Source organism: Asparagus officinalis, chromosome 10 (assembly GCF_001876935.1).
Source record: "Asparagus officinalis chromosome 10, Aspof.V1, whole genome shotgun sequence".
Lineage (NCBI taxonomy): Eukaryota > Viridiplantae > Streptophyta > Magnoliopsida > Asparagales > Asparagaceae > Asparagus > Asparagus officinalis.
In genome coordinates this window covers 41,554,404-41,578,781 of record NC_033803.1, presented here as the reverse complement: position 1 = coordinate 41,578,781, position 24,378 = coordinate 41,554,404, and the positions used below count along the sequence as shown (strand labels likewise).

At 37.4% G+C, this 24,378-nt stretch overlaps 2 protein-coding genes across 4 annotated transcripts in view; both read left to right on the top strand.

Annotated features, from left to right (window-relative positions):
* Positions 1-24,177, top strand: part of LOC109824925 (CDT1-like protein a, chloroplastic) — a 24,613-nt gene extending 436 nt beyond the window's left edge. Inside the window, exons 2-9 of one of the 3 annotated variants that reach the window (XR_002242850.1) lie at positions 147-537; positions 618-737; positions 816-1,047; positions 11,837-12,547; positions 15,337-15,538; positions 15,620-15,710; positions 16,504-16,617; positions 23,922-24,177. Coding sequence is in view for 1 of the 3 variants with exons in the window: in XM_020391552.1 (XP_020247141.1) it covers positions 167-537; positions 618-737; positions 816-1,047; positions 11,837-12,547; positions 15,337-15,538; positions 15,620-15,710; positions 16,504-16,561 (1,785 nt within the window). In the remaining 2 variants the exon portion in view is untranslated. Of the gene's footprint in view, positions 1-146; positions 538-617; positions 738-815; positions 1,048-11,836; positions 12,548-15,336; positions 15,539-15,619; positions 15,711-16,503; positions 16,822-17,787; positions 17,876-23,921 lie in introns of those variants that run through there. The other 2 variants (XR_002242851.1, XM_020391552.1) reach the window with 2 other exon arrangements.
* On the top strand, positions 17,475-19,138 carry LOC109826669. The gene has a single exon (XM_020393689.1). The coding sequence runs from the start codon at positions 17,475-17,477 to the stop codon at positions 18,777-18,779; it is 1,305 nt and encodes a 434-aa protein (XP_020249278.1). The 3' UTR covers positions 18,780-19,138.

Sequence of the window (24,378 nt, the reverse complement as noted above, 5' to 3'; positions counted from 1 at the left end):
TATTATTTAGTTAGATTTGATTATTTGTTTCCTCCTTGATTCCCTTCATCTTCACTTAAATTGTGTATTAATGGAATTACTTGAAGCAATGTAGCATTTCTTTAACTCTGGGTCTAGATTTGCTGATTCTATCTTCACAATGTCAGCTTTTATTAAAGTATTTATTATGAAGCAAGAAGAATCCACGAAGCATGCTTCGCTTCAGTTCAGGTGCAGAAAGATTGCTGCTCCTGTCATGGAAAAGCCGAATTCTTTGTGTCCGGCTGCTATCCAAAACGTGAAAGTTGAAGGAGATCAAGACTCAGGCAAGGGGATTGAGTCTCCGACGCCAGAGAAACCCGAATGCAAGAGAAAGATTAAGGGTGCCAGTTCAATTCTGAAAGGAAAGAATCTTTTTGATGATTCCCATGAGGATGGTGTTGAAACCCAATCAGAGGAAAGTGATCCTGAAACCAATAACAAAGCAGATTCTTCTGAAAGGAGCAATTTTGTGCTCAATAGGTCACAAGAAGGCGATATAGTTGAACTCCCAGAAGAGTGAGTTTCATAAAATTGCCACTTGTTATTCTTGATTTGCTTTTAGTGGTTCTATACTAGCTGTTGGTTTCTGATGGCAGGTACAACATCCTCTCTGTCCTTTTTGACCGGATGATTAGTTCTATTAGATTGCTTGCTTTGCGGAAAAGGTTGCCCATTTTTCGTAACATTAGTACTCAAGTGGAAAGATTATCAAAAAGGTATTTTAAAAAATGATGAGTTCCGTTGGCTTGAAGAAATTTGTTGGAAACTGAGGCTGACTATTCCTTTGTTTGTAGGAAATTATTATGCAGCCATCTTGCACAGATGAAATATGCGTTTCCTGAAGCCATTCAAATTGAGAAGATACTCATACATGATGAGGAAAGCCTATGTGTCGTTCCAGACATGAAGATCACCCTAGTCCAGAGTGTCATAGAAAGCACTCTCAATGCTGACCAGTCTGCTTCAGTGGCTCTTTGCAAAGCTTTTCATTCAAGGCTTGTAGATATTTTCAAAGCCAATCCAGAGGTATTGCTCTTTCATGCCTATGTTTATGTAGAAGTGCGCGAAGGTGTTTAACTATTGTGTGCGCAAGTGCAACTGAGATGAAGACCTCTAAGGAGGAAAAAGGCTTTGATGATAGATTTAATAGAAGATGTGTTAACCAAAGTGTCTAGGAATGAGGAAAGAATAAAACTTTACCCGGAGCGTTGGATTGATGACGAGGAATGTTCTGAAACTTGTGATTTAGTTTGAAGAGATTACGGTGGATGTTAGGTTATTTCACTTTGAATACATTTTCCTCAAAACTTTAGTGCATTCCCTTAAGTTGTATAGCATAAGTTAGCTGGGCGGAGCAGTATCTATTTTTCTGTTACGGTGTCAGTATCCACTCCCACAATACTCAACCAACCTGTTTATCTTTGAGAAATGAATTGGAAATGCATTTGGTTAACATTTGTAGTTCATTTTCCTAGGTTCTATGTTGAAGGAATTCTTCAATCATATAGTTCAAATTCATGACCCTCAAAATAGTGAGAATTTTGAACTTCACTTTGCCTTTATTGGAAAACCTGTATGGTTGAGGACCTTAAATAAAAGGGTTTTGATTGTCAAAATGGAAGCAGAGGGGCATTATGGATAGATATATTTTATAAATGTTTGACAGGAAAGGACAAGGATTCAGCAGAAGGCTAAACTTTTATGTTTAAGAGAAATGCATATGCATTGCAGAACGTGATAAAGAGTTTCTTAAGCAATGCAAATTTATGGCAAAAATCTAGTGAAGTTGAGAGCTTTTCAAATGGGGGTGAAGAAGCAGTTAAGAAGCTGTTTCATGTGAATAAGAAATGACAAAGTCTGAAAATAAGAACTTTGTCCAGTTCAAACAAACTATCATTTTAAAAAAAAGAAGGCTGAAGTTGAAATTCGATAGAAGCTTATGTGCAGTACAGAAGATAAAAAAGTTTCTTAAGTAATGCAAGTTTATGGTGAAAATCTGGTGAAGTTGATAGCCTTTCACTTGGTGTGAAGAAGCAGGTTAAGGGCCTGTTTGGTTGATCGGAATATCAAAAGTAAGAAATAAATCAAATCTATTACTTCTAAAATTATGAAGTAGGAAGTAGCGGAAGTACTTTTTTTTGTTTCATAAATTTTTGGAAGTAAAGGAAATAATGTTTCTTCCACTTCATTAACTTTTTTTGTTCGGTAGCAAATATAAATGTTGTTAGAAAGAGAGAAAGAGGATCTTTCAGGATTTTATTTAGAATAAGAGAATTATCCATGAAATAACAAAAAAATTTTTATTCCTAAATTGGCTCAATTTTTGCTACATTCTGAGGACAAGAAATAGAGATGACACGTAGGCGCCATGTTAGCTTTTAAGAAACCGAAAGTAGCTTTTACAGAGAAACAAACATACTTTTCTTCTCAAAAGTAGCAGAAATAGTTCCTAGTTTCTTTACTTTAGCTATTTCATAGCTACTTCCATGCAAACAAAAAAAACGTGCTCTAAGAAGCTTAAAGTTTTATGAAAAAAATGATTGAAGTTTGAAAATAGCAATTTTATCCCATTTAAGTGTAAATGAACTATCAGCTTCAAAGAAAGATGAGAGCATGTTCAAGGGATAAGTAGAGAACATGACTAAGAGATGAATGTCATTCCTCTTAGAAGTTTTGCACTATGTAATCCTTCAAAAAAAGTAAGTCAAACCATATGGCCTTCCCATGAAACAATGTGGCAGAACATTTGCTAATAGCCTAATATACTATATTGAAGCTCTTAACTCACTCCTGGATTTTGGCTAGATCAATTAGTCTTACTCTTAGATAGCTCATACAACATCCAAAAAAGGATAAGTGAATTTTATCTCATTCAAGTGTAAATGAACTATCAGCTTCAAAGAAAAATGAGAGCATGTTCAAGGAATAAGTAGAGAACAGGATGAAGAGATGAATGACATTCTTTTTAGAAGTTTTGCACTATGTAATCATTCAAAAAAAGTAAGTCAAACTATATGGCCTTCCCATCAAACACTATGGCAAAACATTTGGTAATAGCCTAAGATACCATATTGAAGCTCTTAACTCACTCCTGGATTTTGGCTAGATCAATTAGTCTTACTCTTAGGTATACAACATCCAAAAAAGGATAAGTGAATAAATGAACTATCAGCTTCAAAGAAAGATGAGAGCATGTTCAAGGGATAAGTAGAGAACAGGACGAAGAGATGAATGACATTCCTCTTAGAAGTTTTGCACTATGTAATCGTTCAAAAAAAGTAAGTCAAACCATATGGCTTTCCTATAAAACACTGTGGCAGAACATTTGTTAATAGCCTAAGATACCATACTGAAGCTCTTAACTCACTCCTGCATTTTGGCTAGATCAATTAGTCTTACTCTAAGGTAGCTCATACAACATCGAAAAAAGGACAAGTGGATTCACAATGGTTGCTTCTCTTTGCCTTATTCATAAGCATCTCAATGCTATACACATTTAAATTCTCTATAAGTATCCGTAGTCGGTTGATGAGCTCTATTCATCAAATACTCAAGTGTGCATCTAGTGGTAGCAGTTTCTATTCATCCTATATTGTCTGGGTTTAATCAAAAGGGGAATTGTTTTATTTAATGGAATATAATAAGAAAACATTTGTCTCGTGCTGTTTGATTGGGTATAGTTGTGTTGCTAACTTTTCAATTTAAAGTACAACTACTGCTTGTTGAGAGTTTTTTTTTATATTGAAAGAAATGCATTATTGCATTTTTCTTATTTCTTTCAAGGCACAGATGAAGCTCCATTAATACAAGAAGGATATAGCTTTTCATATCCATACCTCCAATCAATTAGACACTGACACTCAAGCCTTAATTATACAGTTAATCATTATTGTACCTAGAATCGTATAAATAACACCAATCAATCCTACAATCAAGGCCCACTTATGTGGTCTAATATTCATAACATAGTTTTATAATGAATCTTGACATTCCATTGATCATTAATTTTTATAGAGATAGATTATCTTCTTAGCTGTATTTCGTCAAATATACAATATTATTTGTAAGGTTCATATTTGTAACTTGTAAGTACCTCAGTAAATAGGCTGATAGTTTAACTTCAATTAAGGTAAAAGGATAGCTTCAGTCACTAGAAATTCTAAGTTATGATTTCTACAAATTGCATGTTAGTTCATGATGAAAAATAAAGCTAAAAGGAGAATTTATTTCTAATTACATTCAAGGAGAAAATGTTAATCACTGCAAATTATATTTAGTCCATGATGAGAAGCGTACACTAGAAATGATGGAATATGAGATCTAAGCATTAGTCCAATTTATTCAAAACTCATCTTGAGGCTAATACTGCTTGAGGATGAAAACTATACTTTTCCTTTAAATGAGGAGTGTACCCATTCTAACTAGATTACTGGTTGATCGAATATGCCTCTATTAATTAAGCAATTCCAGTTAATTATCGTTAGATGGATGAAGTTCTAACATAAATCTTTGATGTAATAGTCTTTTTTTTTGTTTTTTGTTCATCAATCCAAAGTTTAACCCTACATATTTTAAAACCCACCGACTTCTACAAACACCTATGCACCTAAAATAGTATGATGACTTATTTTTAAACCCAATTTGTCAAATACAGCCTAAATGTATACACTATCTACCCAAAAAAATTGAAAACCCAAAAGTGCCCTTTTCCTTTAATTCTCTTCTATCTTCTGAAGCTTAACCAAAGACATCTAATGTCGATGGCAGAATTTTGGGAAGGAAAGAATTTGGTGCTGCCCCTCAAAGAAAAACGTTATTATAGTCAGAGGTGGAGTCGTCTTGCTCACTCATTGCGAAGTCTATTCAAGATAGTTCCTAGTTTTAAGTGTTTTGGGCAAATTAGAGAGATGCCCATGCTCTGTTTGATAAAATGTCGAAAAGGCCATAGAATGCTTATTCATGCTTATTGAAGCATTCTTATTGCTTTGCTTGCACAAAGAATTTTTTTTGATGAGATTACGAGGAATGGATGAAATGTTTTTAGGCTTTTTTGGGATGTATTTCCCTGCTAAGTTATATTATTATTTGATAGATTTTTATCAATTAATTTTGAATGAGAGTATCTTGAGATTTCTTAGACAAACTTTGATAGTAAGTGCGGATCCTTCATTTGCGGAGAAGATATGCATGGTGACTGTTTGAAAAAATATCTCAATGGAATGAAATATTTGTTAATTTATTGAGTTGCAGTTGTAATCCTTTTCTTTTAGTAGGAAAATCAAATTTAGAGGTGAGCTCTCTTGCAACTCTTTGCTATTAGAAATGTATAAAGTTATATCTATATCAGGATGTTTGAAATGTATGTATTGTGTGAAATATATAGAAATTAGAGGATTCTAAGCTTTGATATTTTCCTTATAATTGTATCTTAACATATATTATGTTTTTCTTTATTGTCCTCAGACTTTCTTCAAGCATAAATTCAAAATTTTTGAATTCTTTCATGGAATGACATAACTCATAAAGAGCTATATTTTGCTAAAGAAAGAGTTGTAATAGTTTGCACAACGGAGCTATATTTTTACTATAACGAGCTACAATATTTTCTAAAAAGCGATATTTTGAACAATCAAACTTAGGATTTTCTTTATTATTCGCATATTTTCCTTAAGCATAAAATCCAAAATCTTTGATTTCTTGGACTGATAGAACTCATAAGGGATATATTTTACTCAAAAAGAGTTACTTTACTCAAAACTAGCTATACTTTTCATTAAGGAGCTATATTTAAATTATAACGAGCTACAATATATTTTAAGAGCTATACTTTGAACAATCAAAATTAGGATATTCTAAGATTTCTATATTTTCATTATGATGTATCTAAATATATATTATCTTTTTTTCATTATCCCTAGACTTGTACATATAATAAAAAACTTTTGATTTTTTTCTTGGAGTAACGGAACTAGTAAAGAATTATACTTTGTTAAAATGAGTTATACTTTACTCAAAAAGAGCTATATTTTGCTAAAAGGAATCATACTTTACTCAAAAGAGCTATGTTTCGAACAATCAAAATTAGGAGATTCTAAGATTTTATATTTTCATTATAATGTATTTAAACATATATTATCTTCTTTTTTGTTATCCGCAGACTTTCCTTACGCGTATAGTCCAAAACTTTTGATTTCTTTCTTAGCATGGTAGAACTCATAATGAGCTATACTTTGCTAAAAAGGATTTATATTTTACTCAAAAAGATTTATACTTTGCTAAAAGGAGTAATATTTTACTCGAAAAGAGTTATACTTTGCTAAAAGGAGTTATATTTTACTCAAAAAGAGTTATACTTTGTTTAAACAGAGCTATACTTTACTCAGAAAGAGCTATACTTTGTATTCCAGTCCTAAATCTTTGAATTATTTCTTAGAGTGAAATAATTCATAAAAAGCTATACTTAGCTGAGAGAGAGTTATGCTCTGCTCAAAAAGTGCTACACTTCGTATTAGTGAGGTATAATTCTGCTATAGAAGTTATAATATGTTTTAATTAGCTTTCTTTAAATAGTCAAAACTAGGACAATCTTAAGCTTTCATATTTTAGTTGTAAAATTATCTCATTTAAGCTATGAAACTCTTATATATTTATAGCTGTTATACCTTGAAAATCACTATGTCCTTAAACTGGACACGTGGTGGAAGTAGTAGGACTTGACAAATGGCCGACACATCTAACCTAAGTCCAAGCTGTTAACTCAGCCGACTTGTTTACGCGACCCGGGTCCGAGACGAAAGGCATCCCCAAGTCGGTCACTATGGGTGAGTTCGAGTTGAATCAAAGAACTTTTTTGAGTTGGGTTTAGTGAGGAAGTTTTGATCCTAAACAAAGAATGACCAGTAGTCTTATTGGTAATGTTCCCATTTAATGATGAATAGTGTAATGCCCATACTCTGCCACCAAGTCACCATCGCATTTAATGCATGGGCAAATATCACGATGACTTTCTGGCAACAACGCCCCAAATCCCGCCGTTCTGTCGCTATCACATTAAATATTGTGAGTACAATTTTCTACCTCCCACCAACTTGCTACATACACGTGTAAAGCAACGACACAGTGTTAGACCATCAAATTAGTTAATTACCAAAATACATTCGGTAACTTCCTATAAATAGCGTCATCTTTGCTATTCTCAGGTACACACAAAACAACCCTAAAGACTACATTCTGCTTTTTTATTCAGATTAACAGTTTAGTCACTGATTTGAGCGTCGGAGGTCATGCCGGAGGAAACAACATCCGGAGCCACTAACCTTCGTTATTCTGTGTAGGTCACTATAGAACTACTCACTCTCCAAGATAATCAGTCATCAGAGGAGATTAAGGGACCCCTATATCATCCCAGCCCCCACACTAAATTTCCCACATCAACAATAGCACTTTGAAATGCGCAAAAAATCATTCAACCTGAACAATATGAATACTAACGCTATGAAATAAGGTTTGAAAAAACATATATATCATATAACCTGAACAAGAACAGCCATGCGGAACAAAATTTCATACGTGTTCAGAAGCACAATATTTGAAACACATATGATATCTTCCATAAAAGTTGAACACTATATGACGAGATCTTGAACCATACAATATATGGATCATATAAGATTTGAAACTCATTACACTCGATCCATGTTTCATCTACTAAGAAAAGATGAAATTTTCCTCTGAACTGACACCAATTAAAACAACATTCCAACCATCAATTAACTTCCATCAATTAACTTCCTTCAATGTTGTCTCTGCTTACTTAGTTGCGACAACATGCATGTCAAGACTATTTTGTTCTATATCATCCTTTTGTTTTGGAGGAAAAAACGTAGCATCCGGAAGAACTATTCAACCACCAAATCTTCTTTAAGGATGAATGTCTAATTTTGTAAAGTATGCGATCTTGAATAATACTCTTGATAAAAATGGTGAAACTTAGCATGAAAAAAAAAGATGATTTCTAGAAAATATAGCCAAGCAAAGAGAGGAAGCCCAAAGGAGAATTTCCACAAACATATAGAGAGCACAAAGAGAAGAGAACCACTTAAGCTAGAAGGGATAGCCAAGGGATCTTCATGCTTCAGAAGATTGATTTTACTATTTCGTTAGTTTTTACATATAATTGTTTAGTCTCGTTGTTAACTACCATTGAGACAAGCCTTATCAATAGCTCAAATATTCTATAACTCAAATATTCTGAATTCATCTTGTTGTGTGTTAGAAGATATTAAGGAAATGAAATATGCATAAAACTCAAATGCATTTACTACTCAAGAATTAAACTTAACCAATGACATAGAGAAGAAATCTTATCTTGGAGGCTAGAAACGACAAAGCTAGAAATGGCGGCATGGCAGTGAACAGCGAAACAAACCACATGACAATGGGAGATCTCCATTCAGCACGTTGGAAGAGGCCGATGAACGTCAGATCGAGAGTGATCAAGGGCCATTGATCATGAACGTTAGGGATAGAGCATGACTTTGGAGATCTTGGGGATTTCATAACCTGATGAAATTACAACTCCATTTGATCTTAGACTAGAAAATGAGAAGGGTAGTTTTTGAAATTTAATGTTTTTGACAAATACCATATGGATTTTGGCCGTATTTCAAAGATTGTGTTTAAAAATAAATCTTTAAGGGTATTTTGGTGTATAGGTGTTTATGAAAGTAGGTGGATTTAAAAATAATTGGGAGTAAAACTTTGGGTTAATAAGCAAAAACCCCTTTTGTTTTGCTTGGTTTCACAGTCTGATGGGTCATGCGGGTATGACTAAGAAGATAAGGAATTAGTTTCATTACTTCTTTTGCAACTTCCAATTCAGTATTGTTTGTTTCAACTTTTTTTCAATTGCATTTGGATCTGCATCTATTTAATAACAATTGAACATCCTAAAAAGAAGTCTAAAAGTTCTTTTTCCCCTTCCCAGGTCCATGCATCTAGTGGAAACTGACTCTTCATATTCCCTTGTGTTCTATTAATATTTTCTAACCACCATACGTGTTTTAGAGTAATCAATTAAGTAATTCACACTTGAAAGTTAGTCAAATTATCTGAGATGGAAGTGCAAACTTTTAACTCAATGATCTCAAATTATATTAACAAAACTAACCAAAACAATATTTATAGTTTACAAAGAATTATCTTCTAGAATTAAAAGACCGCACTTGGCACTTGTGATTCACATTACTAAAACCTATTCAACCTCTGGTCATTTTCGAAATTGCTAACATGGGCAAGATTAGAGAAAAAATGGTCACAATTGGTTAGACCCTATTGACTAGTCATCAAAGAATCAGAGACAGGCATAGAAAATGACATAAACATAAACTGAGAAGATGAGGAGCTCAATCTGTTGTGATCATCTATTTAATAACAATTGAACATCCTAAAAAGAAGTCTAAAAGTTCTTTTTCCCCTTCCCAGGTCCATGCATCTAGTGGAAACTGACTCTTCCTATTCCCTTGTGTTCTATTAATATTTTCTAACCACCATATGTGTTTTAGAGTAATCAATTAAGTAATTCACACTTGAAAGTTAGTCAAATTATCTGAGATGGAAGTGCATACTTTTAACTCAATGATCTCAAATTATATTAACAAAACTAACCAAAACAATATTTATAGTTTACAAAGAATTATCTTCTAGAATTAAAAGACCGCACTTGGCACTTGTGATTCACATTACTAAAACCTATTCAACCTCTGGTCATTTTCGAAATTGCTAACATGGGCAAAATTAGAGAAAAAATGGTCACAATTGGTTAGACCCTATTGACTAGTCATCAAAGAATCAGAGACAGGCATAGAAAATGACATAAACATAAACTGAGAAGATGATGAGCTCAATCTGTTGTGATCACCTCTTGCGGCCTGCTGTCTCCAACTGTGGCACGATTTTCTTGGGATGCATGGAATAGATGGAATGTATTACAAGCCAAGGTGAACTTTGACACTTGGTTATGCAACCCCACTTGACTCCTTTCTACTCTTTTCTGCTCTTGAAAGTTTAAGAGTCAACTTGGTCTCATCTTCGCTTTGTAAGTAGACAGCCACTGTATAGAGAGCTAAGCATAAGCTTGCATAAGTAAAGGAATATACCTGTTTTTCCCTCCTGTTTCTGTTGCATGTTCTGCATAAAGTTGGGCAACCTAATTTGACTGCTCCTTGATGGTTGTCCTGTGTAGGCGTTCAACTTGGCTATGCTTTAGCAAATCGATCCTGGTTATGAAAGAAAGATGTGTTGTGATACAAAAGCTAAAAGCCTTGATGTTTTGCTCTAGGCATCCATCTCAAAAGATGTGTGCTTGCATGTATGATCCAATTCTGAAATTCACAGGGCTACAACAATGGTACAATTTGTGTATTATTGCCCAACTCTTGAAATAGCTCTTGAAAGTTGAAATAGTGTCAATGTAGCCACCTTTATTATGTAACAAAAGTCATCTCTAAGGGAAGAGGAGATGATGACATGCTATTAAACTCTTTGTTGAAGAGCAAGGTGCAAAAGTGATGACTCATGACTCTCACTTGTATTTCTGGATAGTTGTCGGCAACGTAAATTAACTTTGATTCGTGCACATTTATGTTGAAGACTTCTTGTCTGAAATTACCTTGTAAATTTAGTTTCTGAACTCCTCAAGTTCATGGAAGAATTTTGCTGTCAGGCTCAGTATGTATGGTGTTGAACTTATCAAGTGAAACATTGATCCTAGTGTTTCAACTTTGGTTTTCTGTTGATTTTGGTTGGGCATTGGCACATTGTATATAACTTGCTCAAATAGCCATTGCATCTTTGTCAATGCACTAATTGCCTGAGATCCTTGATTGACTTATGAAAGTTACTCATATATTGAATGGGTTATGGAAGTACATAAGCTTCTACATTAGATACTTGTTCATCTATCCTTCCTGGACATTCTTAACTGACTGCTAATTGTCGATCTCAATCTTTGCTATTAGTTTGCTTATGATTATGAACTTTCCTGGAGCAATTGTACATAGAAGCAAGTTGATATCCTTCTTGGATATGAGGAAGACTCCTTTAGAAATAGACGGCAAATGTTTCCAGCCACATAAATGACAGGTCAAACATACCATTGGCTACATAGTTGATAAATGGTCACATAGTCAAAGTAAATGATAGAAATAGCCCCATAAAGCAAGTCAACTATGAAATTCTGAGACATGTTGTAGTAAAACTTATGGTAGATGATTTGATAAAGGACAACATATTTGCAATTGTCAACCTGCGTATTTGTAAAATGCTTTAACAATCCAATCAATTTTTACAATGATCAACTTGGGTATTTATAGTCCTATGGCAACCTCCATAACATCATGGCTATATGTTTACTGTTCTGCTTATCCATTTTCTGACAAAAAAGTCGAAGGTATGAATAGCAAATGTGAGTAAGAAGCATGGATGGTAAAGTGACACTTCTAGTTATAGGGCTAAAATGACCATAGATCAATAGGAAAATCCTCACGGGGAAAGGCAACTCTATTGTAATGAGGTAAATCATAATGAGAGAAAAGATTATGGTAATGTTTGTACTTGATATTTTTATTGCATTGTAATAGATGAACCATTCCATTATGTGACAGTTTTTTTTCTCTTTCACAGACTAAGTATCATGCCTTCAACATAAGTATGAGTTATTAAATTATTATTGTTTTTACTTTGGTTGTCATCCTAAGTTACATTGGTTACTATGTTTGAATCTGTATCATATCTCATTTTGGTTTATGGAGAACAGGGCATTGCTATCCCCCAGGCTATGCTGCCAGAACCATTCAGTCAAGGAAACCAAGGTATACCCAGAATGTTGCTGAAGGGATCATCTGAAGGACTTACTCAGAGGACTTCATCTGAAGGACTTACTCAGAGGACTTATTCTGATCTAGAGTTCTTATCAAGTGCTTCCCATTTTTCCTCATCTTTTCATCATCAATTTTCTCAGAAAATGATCACAGAAACAGAAAATATAGAACCACCTGCTATTACAGTCCCATTACTCTCTATTTCCAGTGTTGACGAGGAGATAGAAGTTAGTAAAAACCCGCAAATGGAAGCTATTCAGTACCCTGTTCCTCCAGTTAAATCTCCTATAAAACCAATATGTACTCCAAGTCGAGTGACGCATCTAAATTCTGAGAGCACTCCTGCAAAATGCTCATCAAATATAGATCTGTTTATGACCGAAACACCATCTCAGCAGACACCCAAAAGACCTGTACCCTCCACTGATGAAAAGATTGCTCCTGGGAATGAGAAGTTGGTTACTGAACCCAAGGCGGGTAACTCAGTTAGGAGGTCATTAATCCTTTCTCCATCAAAACCTGATGGAAGTTTGTCAAATGCTTCCTATACGTCGGCACAAGATGGGGTTCATAATGCTTGCAGAAAAACTACAATAAGTAAAGGTATTTCTGGAAATGAGGTTATGGGAACCAACCTGTTTCAAATGGTATGTTTCTTCTTGACATATGTTCTGTTCAATTGCAATACATGATTTATTGTGGCTAATGTCCTTTGGTTACATGATTAAAAAGGGTTCTTTTTTCATGCTAGAAAAAAGTTAATGCAAGACTAGAAGCACTTCACCTTTGACGACTATGCTCCTTTAGCAATGTAGACATAAAGTAATATACAAGAAGTCCTCACTATGCAATGAGAAAAAGTGCCTGGCTTTCATACTGTTTGTACAATAATTATTTCCTGAACTGCTGAATCGGTGAGAGCCACAAATACAATACTTGAAAGTGCTACCCTTCTCTTAGATTAACTTTATTCAGAGGTTACGTCTGCGATAAAATTTAAGACAAATTTTCAAAACCGACCCATTTACAAAAATATTCGCAAAAAACGACCTATCCTAAAAATAATTGCCAAAATCGACCCAGTTTCAGCCACGCAAAAAAAACTTTGAAACTTCACGGGACTTGAAGTCCCGTGAAGTTTAGTAGCCATTTAATTAAGTTGCGTAACTTCACAGGACTTCAAATCCCATGAAGTTTTTTAGAAGCAAAAAACTTCACGAGACTTGAAGTCTCGTGAAGTTTGAGCTGAATTTCCAGCCTCTGGAAATTCAGCATGCAACTTCACGGGACTTCAAGTCCCGTGGAGCTGCAGATTTTAAAAAACATGCACAACCTGTGCATGTTTTTTATATACACGACGATACACCTATGAATCAAACAATACTCACGAAATTTCAGCCATGAATCAAATAATACTCACGAAAATACACCTGTGAACAACAATCGATTTATATTATACTGAATTACAACAATATTCTTAAAATTCAGCCATGAATCAAACACAAATCAAACAATACTCACGAAAATCACATATATGAACTTAATCCTCCACAAAAGTATATTTTTTGAAAAATCATAAAAGTAACAAATTTCAACAAAATAAAATCACATACAGCCTAAAATTCCTCCTCTCCTTCCTCTCCCTCTCTTCCCCCTTCCCCTCACTCTTCCCTCCTTCCCTGCTCCTTGCGTTCCTGCTAAGCCTCGATGATCTGAGTATCTGGTTGTGTATGAGACTGAGAAGTACCTGCTCCATCAGCATGCGTCGTGTTATGAGAAGTGTTGGCTCCATCGTCACCTGACCTACGTCGTCGCGTGTACATTTGTCCAAATGATCAAGACTTGTCCTCACGGCCTGCAAACTCGTCGACACGAGTCTTATGAAACACGCTTGCTATTCTCTGTTTGATCCTGGATAAGAGCCCTACGATCGTCGGATCTTGGATGTCACTGATGTACTCATCTATATCAGCTTCAATGCCATCAAAAGCTTTGATCTGCGAGTTAATAAATATATACACAATTTAGCAAATAATATCTTAATAAAAAAATTACCGTTTTAATTTAGCTTAGAAACTTACATAATCTCTTTCGAGCATGGAATTAGGGATGTAACTATCTGTCGATGGGTGTGACAGGTATCCAGTTGATGGTTGTGGGTCGCGTGTGATTCATCTACGTGTGATATCCCAATACTAACGCATATACGTGGTATAATCAACAGTTGCATCTCTCTCATCTTGTATGAAATCCCACCTATTAATCCATCTGTCTATGTAGGCTGCACGGAATACACCCCAGTCCGTACGATGAGATGTAGGTCGTCGCCTACGATCGATTTGCTCGACAGGATCCGACACATGCTGAGAGCGCAAAAATTACCGTAACATACGGTTGGGGACATGCATCTCCACAATCTCCAACATATCAATGGAACTCTGACTCTCTACAAAGCAGCGCTATCTCGACAGATAGGTGCAAGAGTATGCATATCGAGCTTTGGCGGTGAATATGGGCTCCACCTGAACTGAAATAAGATAAAACTTTTTTCAGTATCAACAACAAAACTAAAATATTCATAATGAATTGAGTTTTATATTTAACTGTTGGTGTTGGAGGCTATCAAGCTCATTTCGGTAAAACTCTATATGTCGCGTCGCTGATTTGTACTTAGCGTACCACACGTTATACCTATTTGGCATAAAAAATATATGAGTACAAATTCAATATGAATAATTGAAGCAAACAAAGGAGTGAGGTAACCTTGTTGATGCCTTAGAAAATGCGCATGCATGTGTGTACGTGCGTGTGTGCCATCTTTGAGGTTTTTCAGATCTTTAAAAAAAAAAGAACTAATGCTGGTGTTTCTAATGACTTAGCAAATACATATGTGCATTTACACTCACATCTCGATATCAAGGATCAGCAAATAATCTCAGACAAGATTCTTCAAACGTATGACAACTGAAGCGCATACTAATTTTGGCTTGTCAAACACCTTAGCAAATATATATATGAGCATCTGCTCTGCAATGTTGGATACGTTAATGTCTAGTGGGATATTAAGTTAGTTTCCTGCTACTGTAGAGAAACTTGACTAAAGGCTATTTGCCTGCTTCAGATTCTTTGTCGATTTATTGCTAAGTTGTTGGTTGTTATTGTACCAGCTGCTTGGGCTCAATTTCTTACCACTTCAGCAACTTTATACTCGGAAATTTCTAAACATACTTGTATTCACATTCTATAGAATGATTTTATAATAGTCTCTATGAGTTGGATAGATAAAGCAATTTAAATATTTCCCCCAATTCCTCTCTTCTTATCTTTAAGTGCATTATTCTGTTTCTGGGTCACGCGTCTATAGAATTTATTCTACTTTGGGATCACTTTATTTCTTTGATTTGATATGAGGTCTTAATTCTTTTTGAATTAACAGGCGTCTGAAACTGCTACTGGCTCATGTGAAGATCATATTATTAGCCAAGCAGGGCAAGAGAAGCGCTGGAGTTCACAATCCTGTTTGCTCGGCATGTTTGACACAATTTGCTACATATTGAGATCAACTGACTGTTCTCTCATTACAAAACAGGAGCTTGTACACAAGATTATTCTAAATAATTTGGACATAGAAGAGACAAGTAATTTAACTCTTGTGTTTCTCTTTTTTTCTACTGTGACATCTGTAGGCAGCTGTTGTCTTTATCTTTCTTTTGTGGCAGGCGAAGTGGAAGATCAGTTGCAGCTGTTGGAAGAGTTGGTTCCAGATTGGATTTCGAAGAAAGATGTGTCAAATGGGGATTGCTTTTACTGGCAAGTATTTTGTATATTAATTACTTTTTTGAAGAGAATTACATGTCTTTTAGGAAAGAAAGTTAAGTATTGTAGCACTGAAGATTCTGAGCTTCATCTACTTCATATATTTGTTGGGAGACACTTGTAGAAAAGTAGAAACATTGAGTTTATATTTTGTTAGCTTGAATATTTAAGATATAATTAAAGTATATCTCACTGTAATTAAAGTATATCTCGCTCGAGGGAACATCAATATTTGTAACCTTATATATGTTTGTTTCTGCTGGAAAGTTGAAGAGGATTTGTAAGGTTTAATTGGAAATACACGCCTTGTACTACTATTACGAGTATAGCCACTCACACCCCCTACACTATTTTAATAGCATTTACACATCCTTTATCTCGGAGAGCATTATTTCTGCGGTTAGCTTGAGATATGTGGAAATCATGGGGCAATAAATTACCTTTCTGCCCTAAGTTTGACCAGAAAAAACAAAATCACCCCTTAAAAGTTGAGGAAAAGTAAGCAATTAACCCTTCTTTTTCATACTGTAACTGCTGTACAGTCTAAATAGTTTTGATATACTTGAAACCCTTTCTCATTGTTGTAATTTCAATATAATGCTTTGGTGTCACAGTGGAAATATTTGGACTGGAGACTACTCTATTAAGAAAGTCATAGATTTCTTTTGTTTTACCCACATGGTCCATGGAATTTTAAATATTTCCTCCTTGTGAGTTTCAACTATCAGATTTTGTACAAGTACTCTTTTAAGTTTAAGTAACACCTTGGTTTGGTTTCTCTTTACAGCATCAAGCAAGTATATGATCGAGAATCTGTCCGTGCAAAGCTTGTAGAAGCTTTATAAATTATGGTCTATGTACTGATCTTGCTCTCATTCATCTGCTTATCTAATGTACTAAAGTAAGCAAAAACCTTTTCTTGTTGTATTTACCTTTGTGCTCACTCTGCTAAATATTTTCTCTTGTCCTCTCCATCTCGGTATTCGCAGTTAATTTTACTTAAGGATTTAGAGGAGTTACGATGCTTATTACTTTGCTTTTTTGTTTAAACATTCTCGCAGACTTAATAGTTATTTATCCATTTGCAAGTTATTGTTGCACAGAATTCTAGCTGATTTGGTCTGATATGCTTTGTGAAATGATGCATCAATTGTTCACCGAATCTATATGAATGTCAATTCATTGCTTCTTTCAAGTGATATTAACTGATTGATGCTTTAATCACATTTTTCTTTCAGATAATGCATACAGATTAATTTGTAATAATATTAAATGTTCTATTTGCTTTACATATTCATAGGATCCTAGGAAGACATAGTAGTACAAATCTAACATTATCATTTAGGTATGAGAGCACTGATTGTCTTAGAATTGTCTCTTTCCTTGGAGGAAAAGATAAATCTCCCTGCAACCCTAATTCATCAAGGAGCATATTGATTGAGGAACCCATGACAAGGAAATCAATTATCATATACTGATAGTTTATAGTTTTCTTTTAATTATAATGCAGTAGTTCTCCAGTTATGCAAGTAGTTTATTAATACAGATGATGCAAGATGTAGTCATGAAGAACGTACTAATGTATCCATGTGCTCAACAATCATAGTTCTCATAAAGTATCTTTATCCTTTAATAATCCCTCCCTCCCTCCCTCCCTTTTCCCTCACTCCCTCTGCTACAAACTTCTATAAATATCATCTCTTCTCCTTTCATTTGCTACAGCATCAATTACAACAAACCATTTAGCAATTGACTAAAATGCCAGAATCCTACTTTCCTTCTCAATCCTCTTCACGGAACAATGAACTCATCACCATTCTTAATGTTGCCCTCCCTTTCCTCCGCTCTGAGCTTCACATTGTCGATCCCGCCCTCCCTAGCTTTGTTTCCCTCCTCTGTTCTGTCAGTGCAGGCGAATGCTGGCACAAGGATGGCTGCTTCCTCGGCCATCTCATCGATGTCTACCGCATCCTCAAGCTCTGGGGATCCCCAGACCCTGTAGCCCGCTGCGGTCTCTTTCACTCTGTCTACTCTAATTCATATGTTGATCTTGCCATTTTCGACCCTGTAGCAGGCGGACGTGAGCTCCTCCGCAGCATCATTGGGCCTCCTGCGGAACGCCTCGTCTACCTCTTCTGCGTCGTCCCTCGTCACTCCCTCATCCATGATCACCTTCTGTTCCGCTATGCTGATGATGAGCTCCTTGACCATCTCTCTCACTCTGCACTTTCTATAAACCTTGCGAAGGAAAATTCTATATTTGCGCCCACAGAACCCTGGCGAGTGAAGCTGAAGTCGGTGCTTCCAGCCCATGGTATAACAGTGAAGCACATCAAGAGTGGGGATGATGTGCATCTGTCACGGAGAATGGTGGCTACTTTTCTTCTGATGACAATGGCTGATTTCAGTGACCAACATTATGGTTTCCAGGATGAGCTCTTTGACAATGGCAATGGTCGAATGGAATTTGTTGGGAACACGTATACAGCCCTGTGGCCTGGCGATGGCAAGCCCGGGTTGTGGATGAACTCGGTGTCGAGAATGGCAGCGATTTACTCCCTCATTGTGAGAGAGGAAGAGATATTTATTGAAGAGAGGAAGAGCATGAACATATCTCAATTCTCTTTGGATACTGATAGGGATGAGGATATGGAGCTGGTGATTCCCCCCGTGTTCGAAGGATGCACGAAGGTGTTGGATGTCGAGGCGCAGAAGGCGGCAAGGGATTTGTACTGGGAGGTTATGAGCCAGGCTAGAGAGAAGGGGGAGGGGGGGTTGAAGAGGGTTGAAGAACTTCTGTTGGAGTGCTGTAAGAAGAATCCGTATGTAGGAGAGCCTCACTTGGTGTTAGGGCAAGTTTATATTGGGGAAGAGAGGTTTGAGGAAGCTGAGAAAGAGGCAGAAGTTGGGGTCAGGCTTCTGTTAGAGTGGGGGAGCCCTTGGGATAAGAGAATGAGTTGGGAGGGGTGGGTGGCTTGGGGAAGGCTACTTTTGGGAAAGGCCAAGGAGAAGTCTTGGCCCAGGACTTCATTTGGGATCATCAACCTTGGACTTGTGAGGTGAGATGACTCTAAAAGAAAGACCAAGCTTGGATTTAAATAAACTAGTGATGTTGTTGTTGTTGTTGTTGTTGTGTACAGTTGGAAGACACGCTTGTGTCTTGTGTGGGGTGAATGAGTGGGAGAAACAGGATTGGGCCCCAGGTTATGTGCGGTTGATCTGCTCTTTTAGCTGTATTCAAGGTGTCCTCTACATTGTTGTTTTGAGTTTCTTAGGTTTTCCTTCATTTTGCTTCTATAGAATTTACTATACTTTGTATATCTACTTTGTTAAGTACTTGAGTAATGATGCTCATAGCAGGAGAATGTAATCTCTTAAGTGATCTCATACATTGCGAAATTGAGAAATGAGGTATGGAGAGATCGCATATCCAACATAATACTGATAGATTTTACCAACATTTTTGAAAGAGTTAGATAAATATCTATCCAAAGTTTCGTACAGATAAATTTAATTTAAGAACTAAGTTATCTCTCTCTACTTCCGAGCCTTCCCTCGCTAAAAGTGCTACTAAGAACCAAAACATCATGTGTAGATCCTAGTCAGCCAGCTAGAACATTAGTGAATCAGATGTCATAAACTATACATGCGAACACCCTGCTAGAACATAAGTGAATCAGATGTCATAAACTATACATGCGAACACATTTTGTGTGCGAAAGATTTTGCTGCTCTGGATTTGCTAACTATTACAGCTTAAATTGATGCATTATATGTGCACCGTCAAGTGCAGTTCCTAGAGTAAAGAACTTATTGTTATAAAATTTTGAGCTTTTTAAGTTGGTATTCAGCATGTTAAAAAACAATGAACTCTGTTGATGCTAGATATCACACAGCCGATTGGATCCAGGCTAGGATTGATTTTGGTCCGGAACTAGATCGACCTCCTTTGAGTCCTCATCGGGACGTGATAAGGGAGAGTGATGGAGGGGCCGCTTCCTTCTTCGACTTTATGTTTGGTTCTTGAACAGGGAATCGATGTCCACGCTGCACAAACAAGATTAACCCATGAGAGGGTAGGGACCGGTACCCTCGTGGTTCCTCCGACGGTCAAGTTAGTGAAACTCGAGTGGGGAAGGGGAATGTCAGGAACCAATGTGGTTCTTGAAGTGACAATATCTCTGCCCAGAGGATCTACATGAGCTCTTCTGTCTAGACGAAGAACTGCGTGTTCCTCTTTTTGTGCTAGGTATGCTTTAGGGGTTTTTTAGATTGCACACCTGCGACTATGACGAATAGCATCTGTATATGAAGAGGATGTCAAGGGCAGATTGGTCACTTCGGTCATTGTTGATGGCAGTGATAAAGTGTAAGCTGAAAGGTGAGTCATGCTTTGCTCTACATGTGTCGGTTGGCGACTGAAGGGAAGTCACCTCGGCATGAGAGAGGATGTCTCCGCATTTTGCGGGAAGTGATTGATAGCGTGACAGAAGGTACATGGGCATATTGAATCGTCCCTCGCTTTACAGGTGTCGGTTGGCGACTGGAGGGGAAGTCACTTCCCATGGGAGAGGGTGTCTCCGCATTTTTTAGGAAGTGATTGATAGGTCATGGAGGTACGTGGGTAGCTGAGCCGAGTCCTAAACTTAGTCCACAGCATGGAATGTCCCTTAAGTCGTCTCCGAGAATTACCCAGTGAGTGGTCGAGTGCTCTAAGTGGGTCGCCCTCGGCGATAGGGTTGACTGATCCCGTCTTTCGTGTCGGCATAAAAGAAGGTCGACTTGATGAGTCGACGAGGTCGAGGCCTCTATTGGGCTTTGGCCACTTAAGTGGGTTTGATGTTATTTTGCTAGGACTCTTATTGTATCATTTTACAAATGCCCGTATCTTGAGTGAGTGAACACCATAACAGTTAGCCCATTTCGTTTGGAGTCGACTTTTAGTCGGCTTCGAGAGAAATAAGATACGCTCTGTTTAATACAAGCCTACTGAGGATGAAAAAATGAGAAGTCTTTATATGGCATCAATTGTTGACTCCGCTTTTCAGGGCTGACGTCAAAGATCTGAACCGTTTTTTTGGGAGATGAAGTGTTATGAACATAATGAAGGATCTTCCGTTTTTCGAGTATTGGGACGTGGGACATTAAATGAGGGTGGCGTTTCGTGTTTCGAGTGAACCTCTTTAGATTCCAAAGTGGATTGGGCATGGTTGCCTCGAAAATCATCGCGTCCTTCGATATTCCTCTATACTCTTCCTTGAAAGCTTATAAGTAGCCTCTTAATGTTAAGATAATTCTTTTACGAACATTCGCTTTGACAAATTCCTGATATTCCTCCAATCTTTTTTAAGAAAAAGTTTTCAATGACCTCTCAAGTTTCACACTCTGGCCGTAGTGAGGAGAGACTCGCTGTTCTTCTGCTTATCCGCTCGAAGGTTCATATGGATAATCTGGTGGGGTTGTATGTTCAATACAACATCTCTCGGACTCTTACATTGGCGGCGCCAGAGATGAGCGAGCCTACTTGGAGCATGGCTTACGACTGCCCTTGCACCCTTTTATCAAGGAGGTGCACACTGCTCTAGGAGTCTCCCCTTCCCAGTTCTATTCGAACGCAGTGGGGATTCTGGTGGCTTTCATCGTCATTTGCCATCGTGTTGGAGTCCAACCAAACTTGAGATTACTTGGGCATTTGATCAGCGTGAGGTCGGCTGAGAAGGACCCACATTACTCCTTCCACTATCGTGGTGAATTCCAGCTTGTCTCAAATTCTTTTGAGTTGGATGAGGACTGGAGGAGGCAATTTGTGTGGGTCTATGATGGCGATAACATCTTCGCCTGCTCGGGCTGGCCGGAGGCGAATGAAGACGCTTTAAGGCCAGTTACCCTTAGTGATTCCGAGATGATGGATCTGGAAAAGATCCGTTCTTATGCCGGGCCACGAGAGAGCGATGCTCTATTTGATGATGTCTCTCCAAACGGCGGGCATATCCATGATTTTGTCTTCCACTAGCTTCCAAGCAAGGACAAGTTCCGTTCTTCTGTTGGCGGAAAGTTGCAAGAGGAATGCAGGGACCGAGGGGTTGAGTTCCACTGCTAGGCACCATAAAAAGCTGAGGGGGGCCTTCAATGTTGAGGAGGTGGTTGTCTTGATGCCTCAAGCCGCTAAAATTGTCTCTGAATTGAGGGGGAGGACATGCGTTGAGAGACAGCGTCCATTCAGACCGGTTGGGGAGGCCCAACCAACTGGGATGGGTCCGAACGCAGTGGAGAACAAACTCGTTCATCTAGATTCGGAGCAGCATAAAAAGGTGGTCGACGACTGGCGCTATGGTCCTATAAGGAAAGCCGAGGTGACCCTAGCATGTAAGGTTGGAGTCGACTACTTCGCTTCTCTAGTGACTCGCAACTCTCATCCTACTTTAGATCGCTTCTATCCTACATGCATCTCATGCTATCTCGATTTGTTGAAAGATGTCAAGAAAAATGGAGGCGAGTTGGATTTATCAGCGAGTGACGATGAGGTCGAGCCTGTTGTTGGGGTTCCTGGCTTCTACAACTGCTACCACCCGGAGACCGCCAAGTCCAACTCTCGGATCTGGTCGAGAGCTTTGAAGACTTGCATATCTCTCTTCTCTCTTTTTTTTGTAGAGAAGTTTGTAATGAAGTTTACTCTTATTGAATGAAAATTAACTTTTGTCTCCATTCTTGAGCTTGCCTTCATTGTTTATATTCTTTTAGCTTTGTAGCTTTGTTCTTGTCTGAAATGTTGGCTGAAGTGAGTTAGTTATAATGTGCGACCTGTGCTGGGGACTTATGACAACTAGTTCACCTAATACCTTAGTTTGACCGAGCGCTTAATTGACCAGAACTTGACAGATGACTGCTTAAGTTTTTAGATCAATTAAGTATTGACCATACACTTAATATTCATACCATAGGCTTATGAATATATTTTTTGGCAGAATGGCAACCCTGAGGTTGAGTGCCTAGGTCTTACGTACGTGCCTAGGTCTTCATAATCCCCGTATGGTCGAATGGTGACTGTAGGAGTCGACCATAGGGTTGTGCATTGGGTTTATTCCTGATAAAGGACCAAGGGCTTGAAAATCCAACTCAGAAGTCGAACGCCTAGGCTTGTTGGGAGTGCTTAGGTCTTTCAGCCATAGTGAAGCCTTGATGCCTATGAGTTAATTCATATTTAACAAGATTTCACCAGTTCTGAAATTTGATCCTATGTTTTGACCAGAGTTATTCTGTGATGGCAATTAAAAGCCAATGTTGCTTTTCAAGAAAGACAACCACTCTTATGGTGTGTCTTCTTCTGGAGGGTTTTTAGTGGGGCTGGAGGTCATTCTACTATCTAGCGATGGTGTGCTTGGCAAACACTCCCCAGATACGTCGACGAGGCCTTCGAGGACTACACCTATGTTGGTTCCTCTTAGCCAAATCTAACCCTCCTTAGCTTGAATGATACAACCCCTGACTTCATTTAGCTTGGATGATGCAACTCCAATATTGTTCTTCGGGATGGGTAGAATCGGACCCTTGTCCAGAACGTGACATGTCATCTCGAAAAAGGAAAGGGGCCCCATGGTGGGCGCCAAACTGTTGATGATAATTCTTTAAACCATGATAGATCGAAGTGTTGGACATTTACCTATTGCGGCCCATGTGTTGGACATTAATTATATACAGTCTTCGTGTTGGATATTTATCTATTGCAGTCCATGTGTTGGACATTCATCATATATAGTCCATGTGTTGGATACTTTTTCGAATTGTCTTATCTAATATGTAGCAGGTGAAGTCCATGTGTTGGACACGTATTTGATATCTGTCAGGACACCTTTGATATGGTTTGAGATGGAATTGTCTTTTCTTATTGCTCAATGTAGTAGTTTTTAGATTTGGTATTTAGCTATTCACAATTTGAGCTAACTGGATATTCGACATACCTATGCTCGTGTTGTGGATTTTTAAATATCAACATCCATTTATTTCAGAGTAGATGATTGCTTATATGTATGTATTAACAAGTATTTTCCTTATATATGGGGACAATGATCTAGGTAGGCTATGCTTAATAGATAGAGCCTTCACTTTATTTAGTAGCCATTCCCTGGGGACGGATGGAGGTAATCTTGCTAGCGTTCTGACGTTCTTGTTGTTGTTATTTTTATTTTATTTTATTTTAACTTTCAGGTGGCTCAGAGCATCGGAGGGCCGCAGGATGACAGAGTTATTGCATAGTCGCCGTCACATGAGTTACTAGTAGAGACTCCACAGTAGAGTTATTTTCATTCGGACATTAGAGTTTTGTATCACATTTTGTAAAGGCTATGAGCCTTAGTTACATTTTCAGCTGTTTCATGTCGAGACATATTTATTTATTTCGGATGTCGGATGTATTCCAGATTGTTCATTAAGACATGATTTATTTATGAGATACTCCTTTCTATATCATGTCTGTTGTAGTTATTTCCTTTCTTTTACCTGTTTTGTACCTACACTTTACTTTGATTCCATTAGAGGAAATTACTGTGATTGGTGAAACTTGTTGTTACACAGTGTGGGTGCATGACAGGTTTGACATCTCTGGGTTCATCTTGGACTGTAACAATGTGTGAAAACAGAGGCGTCACAGTTGGTATCAGAGCTC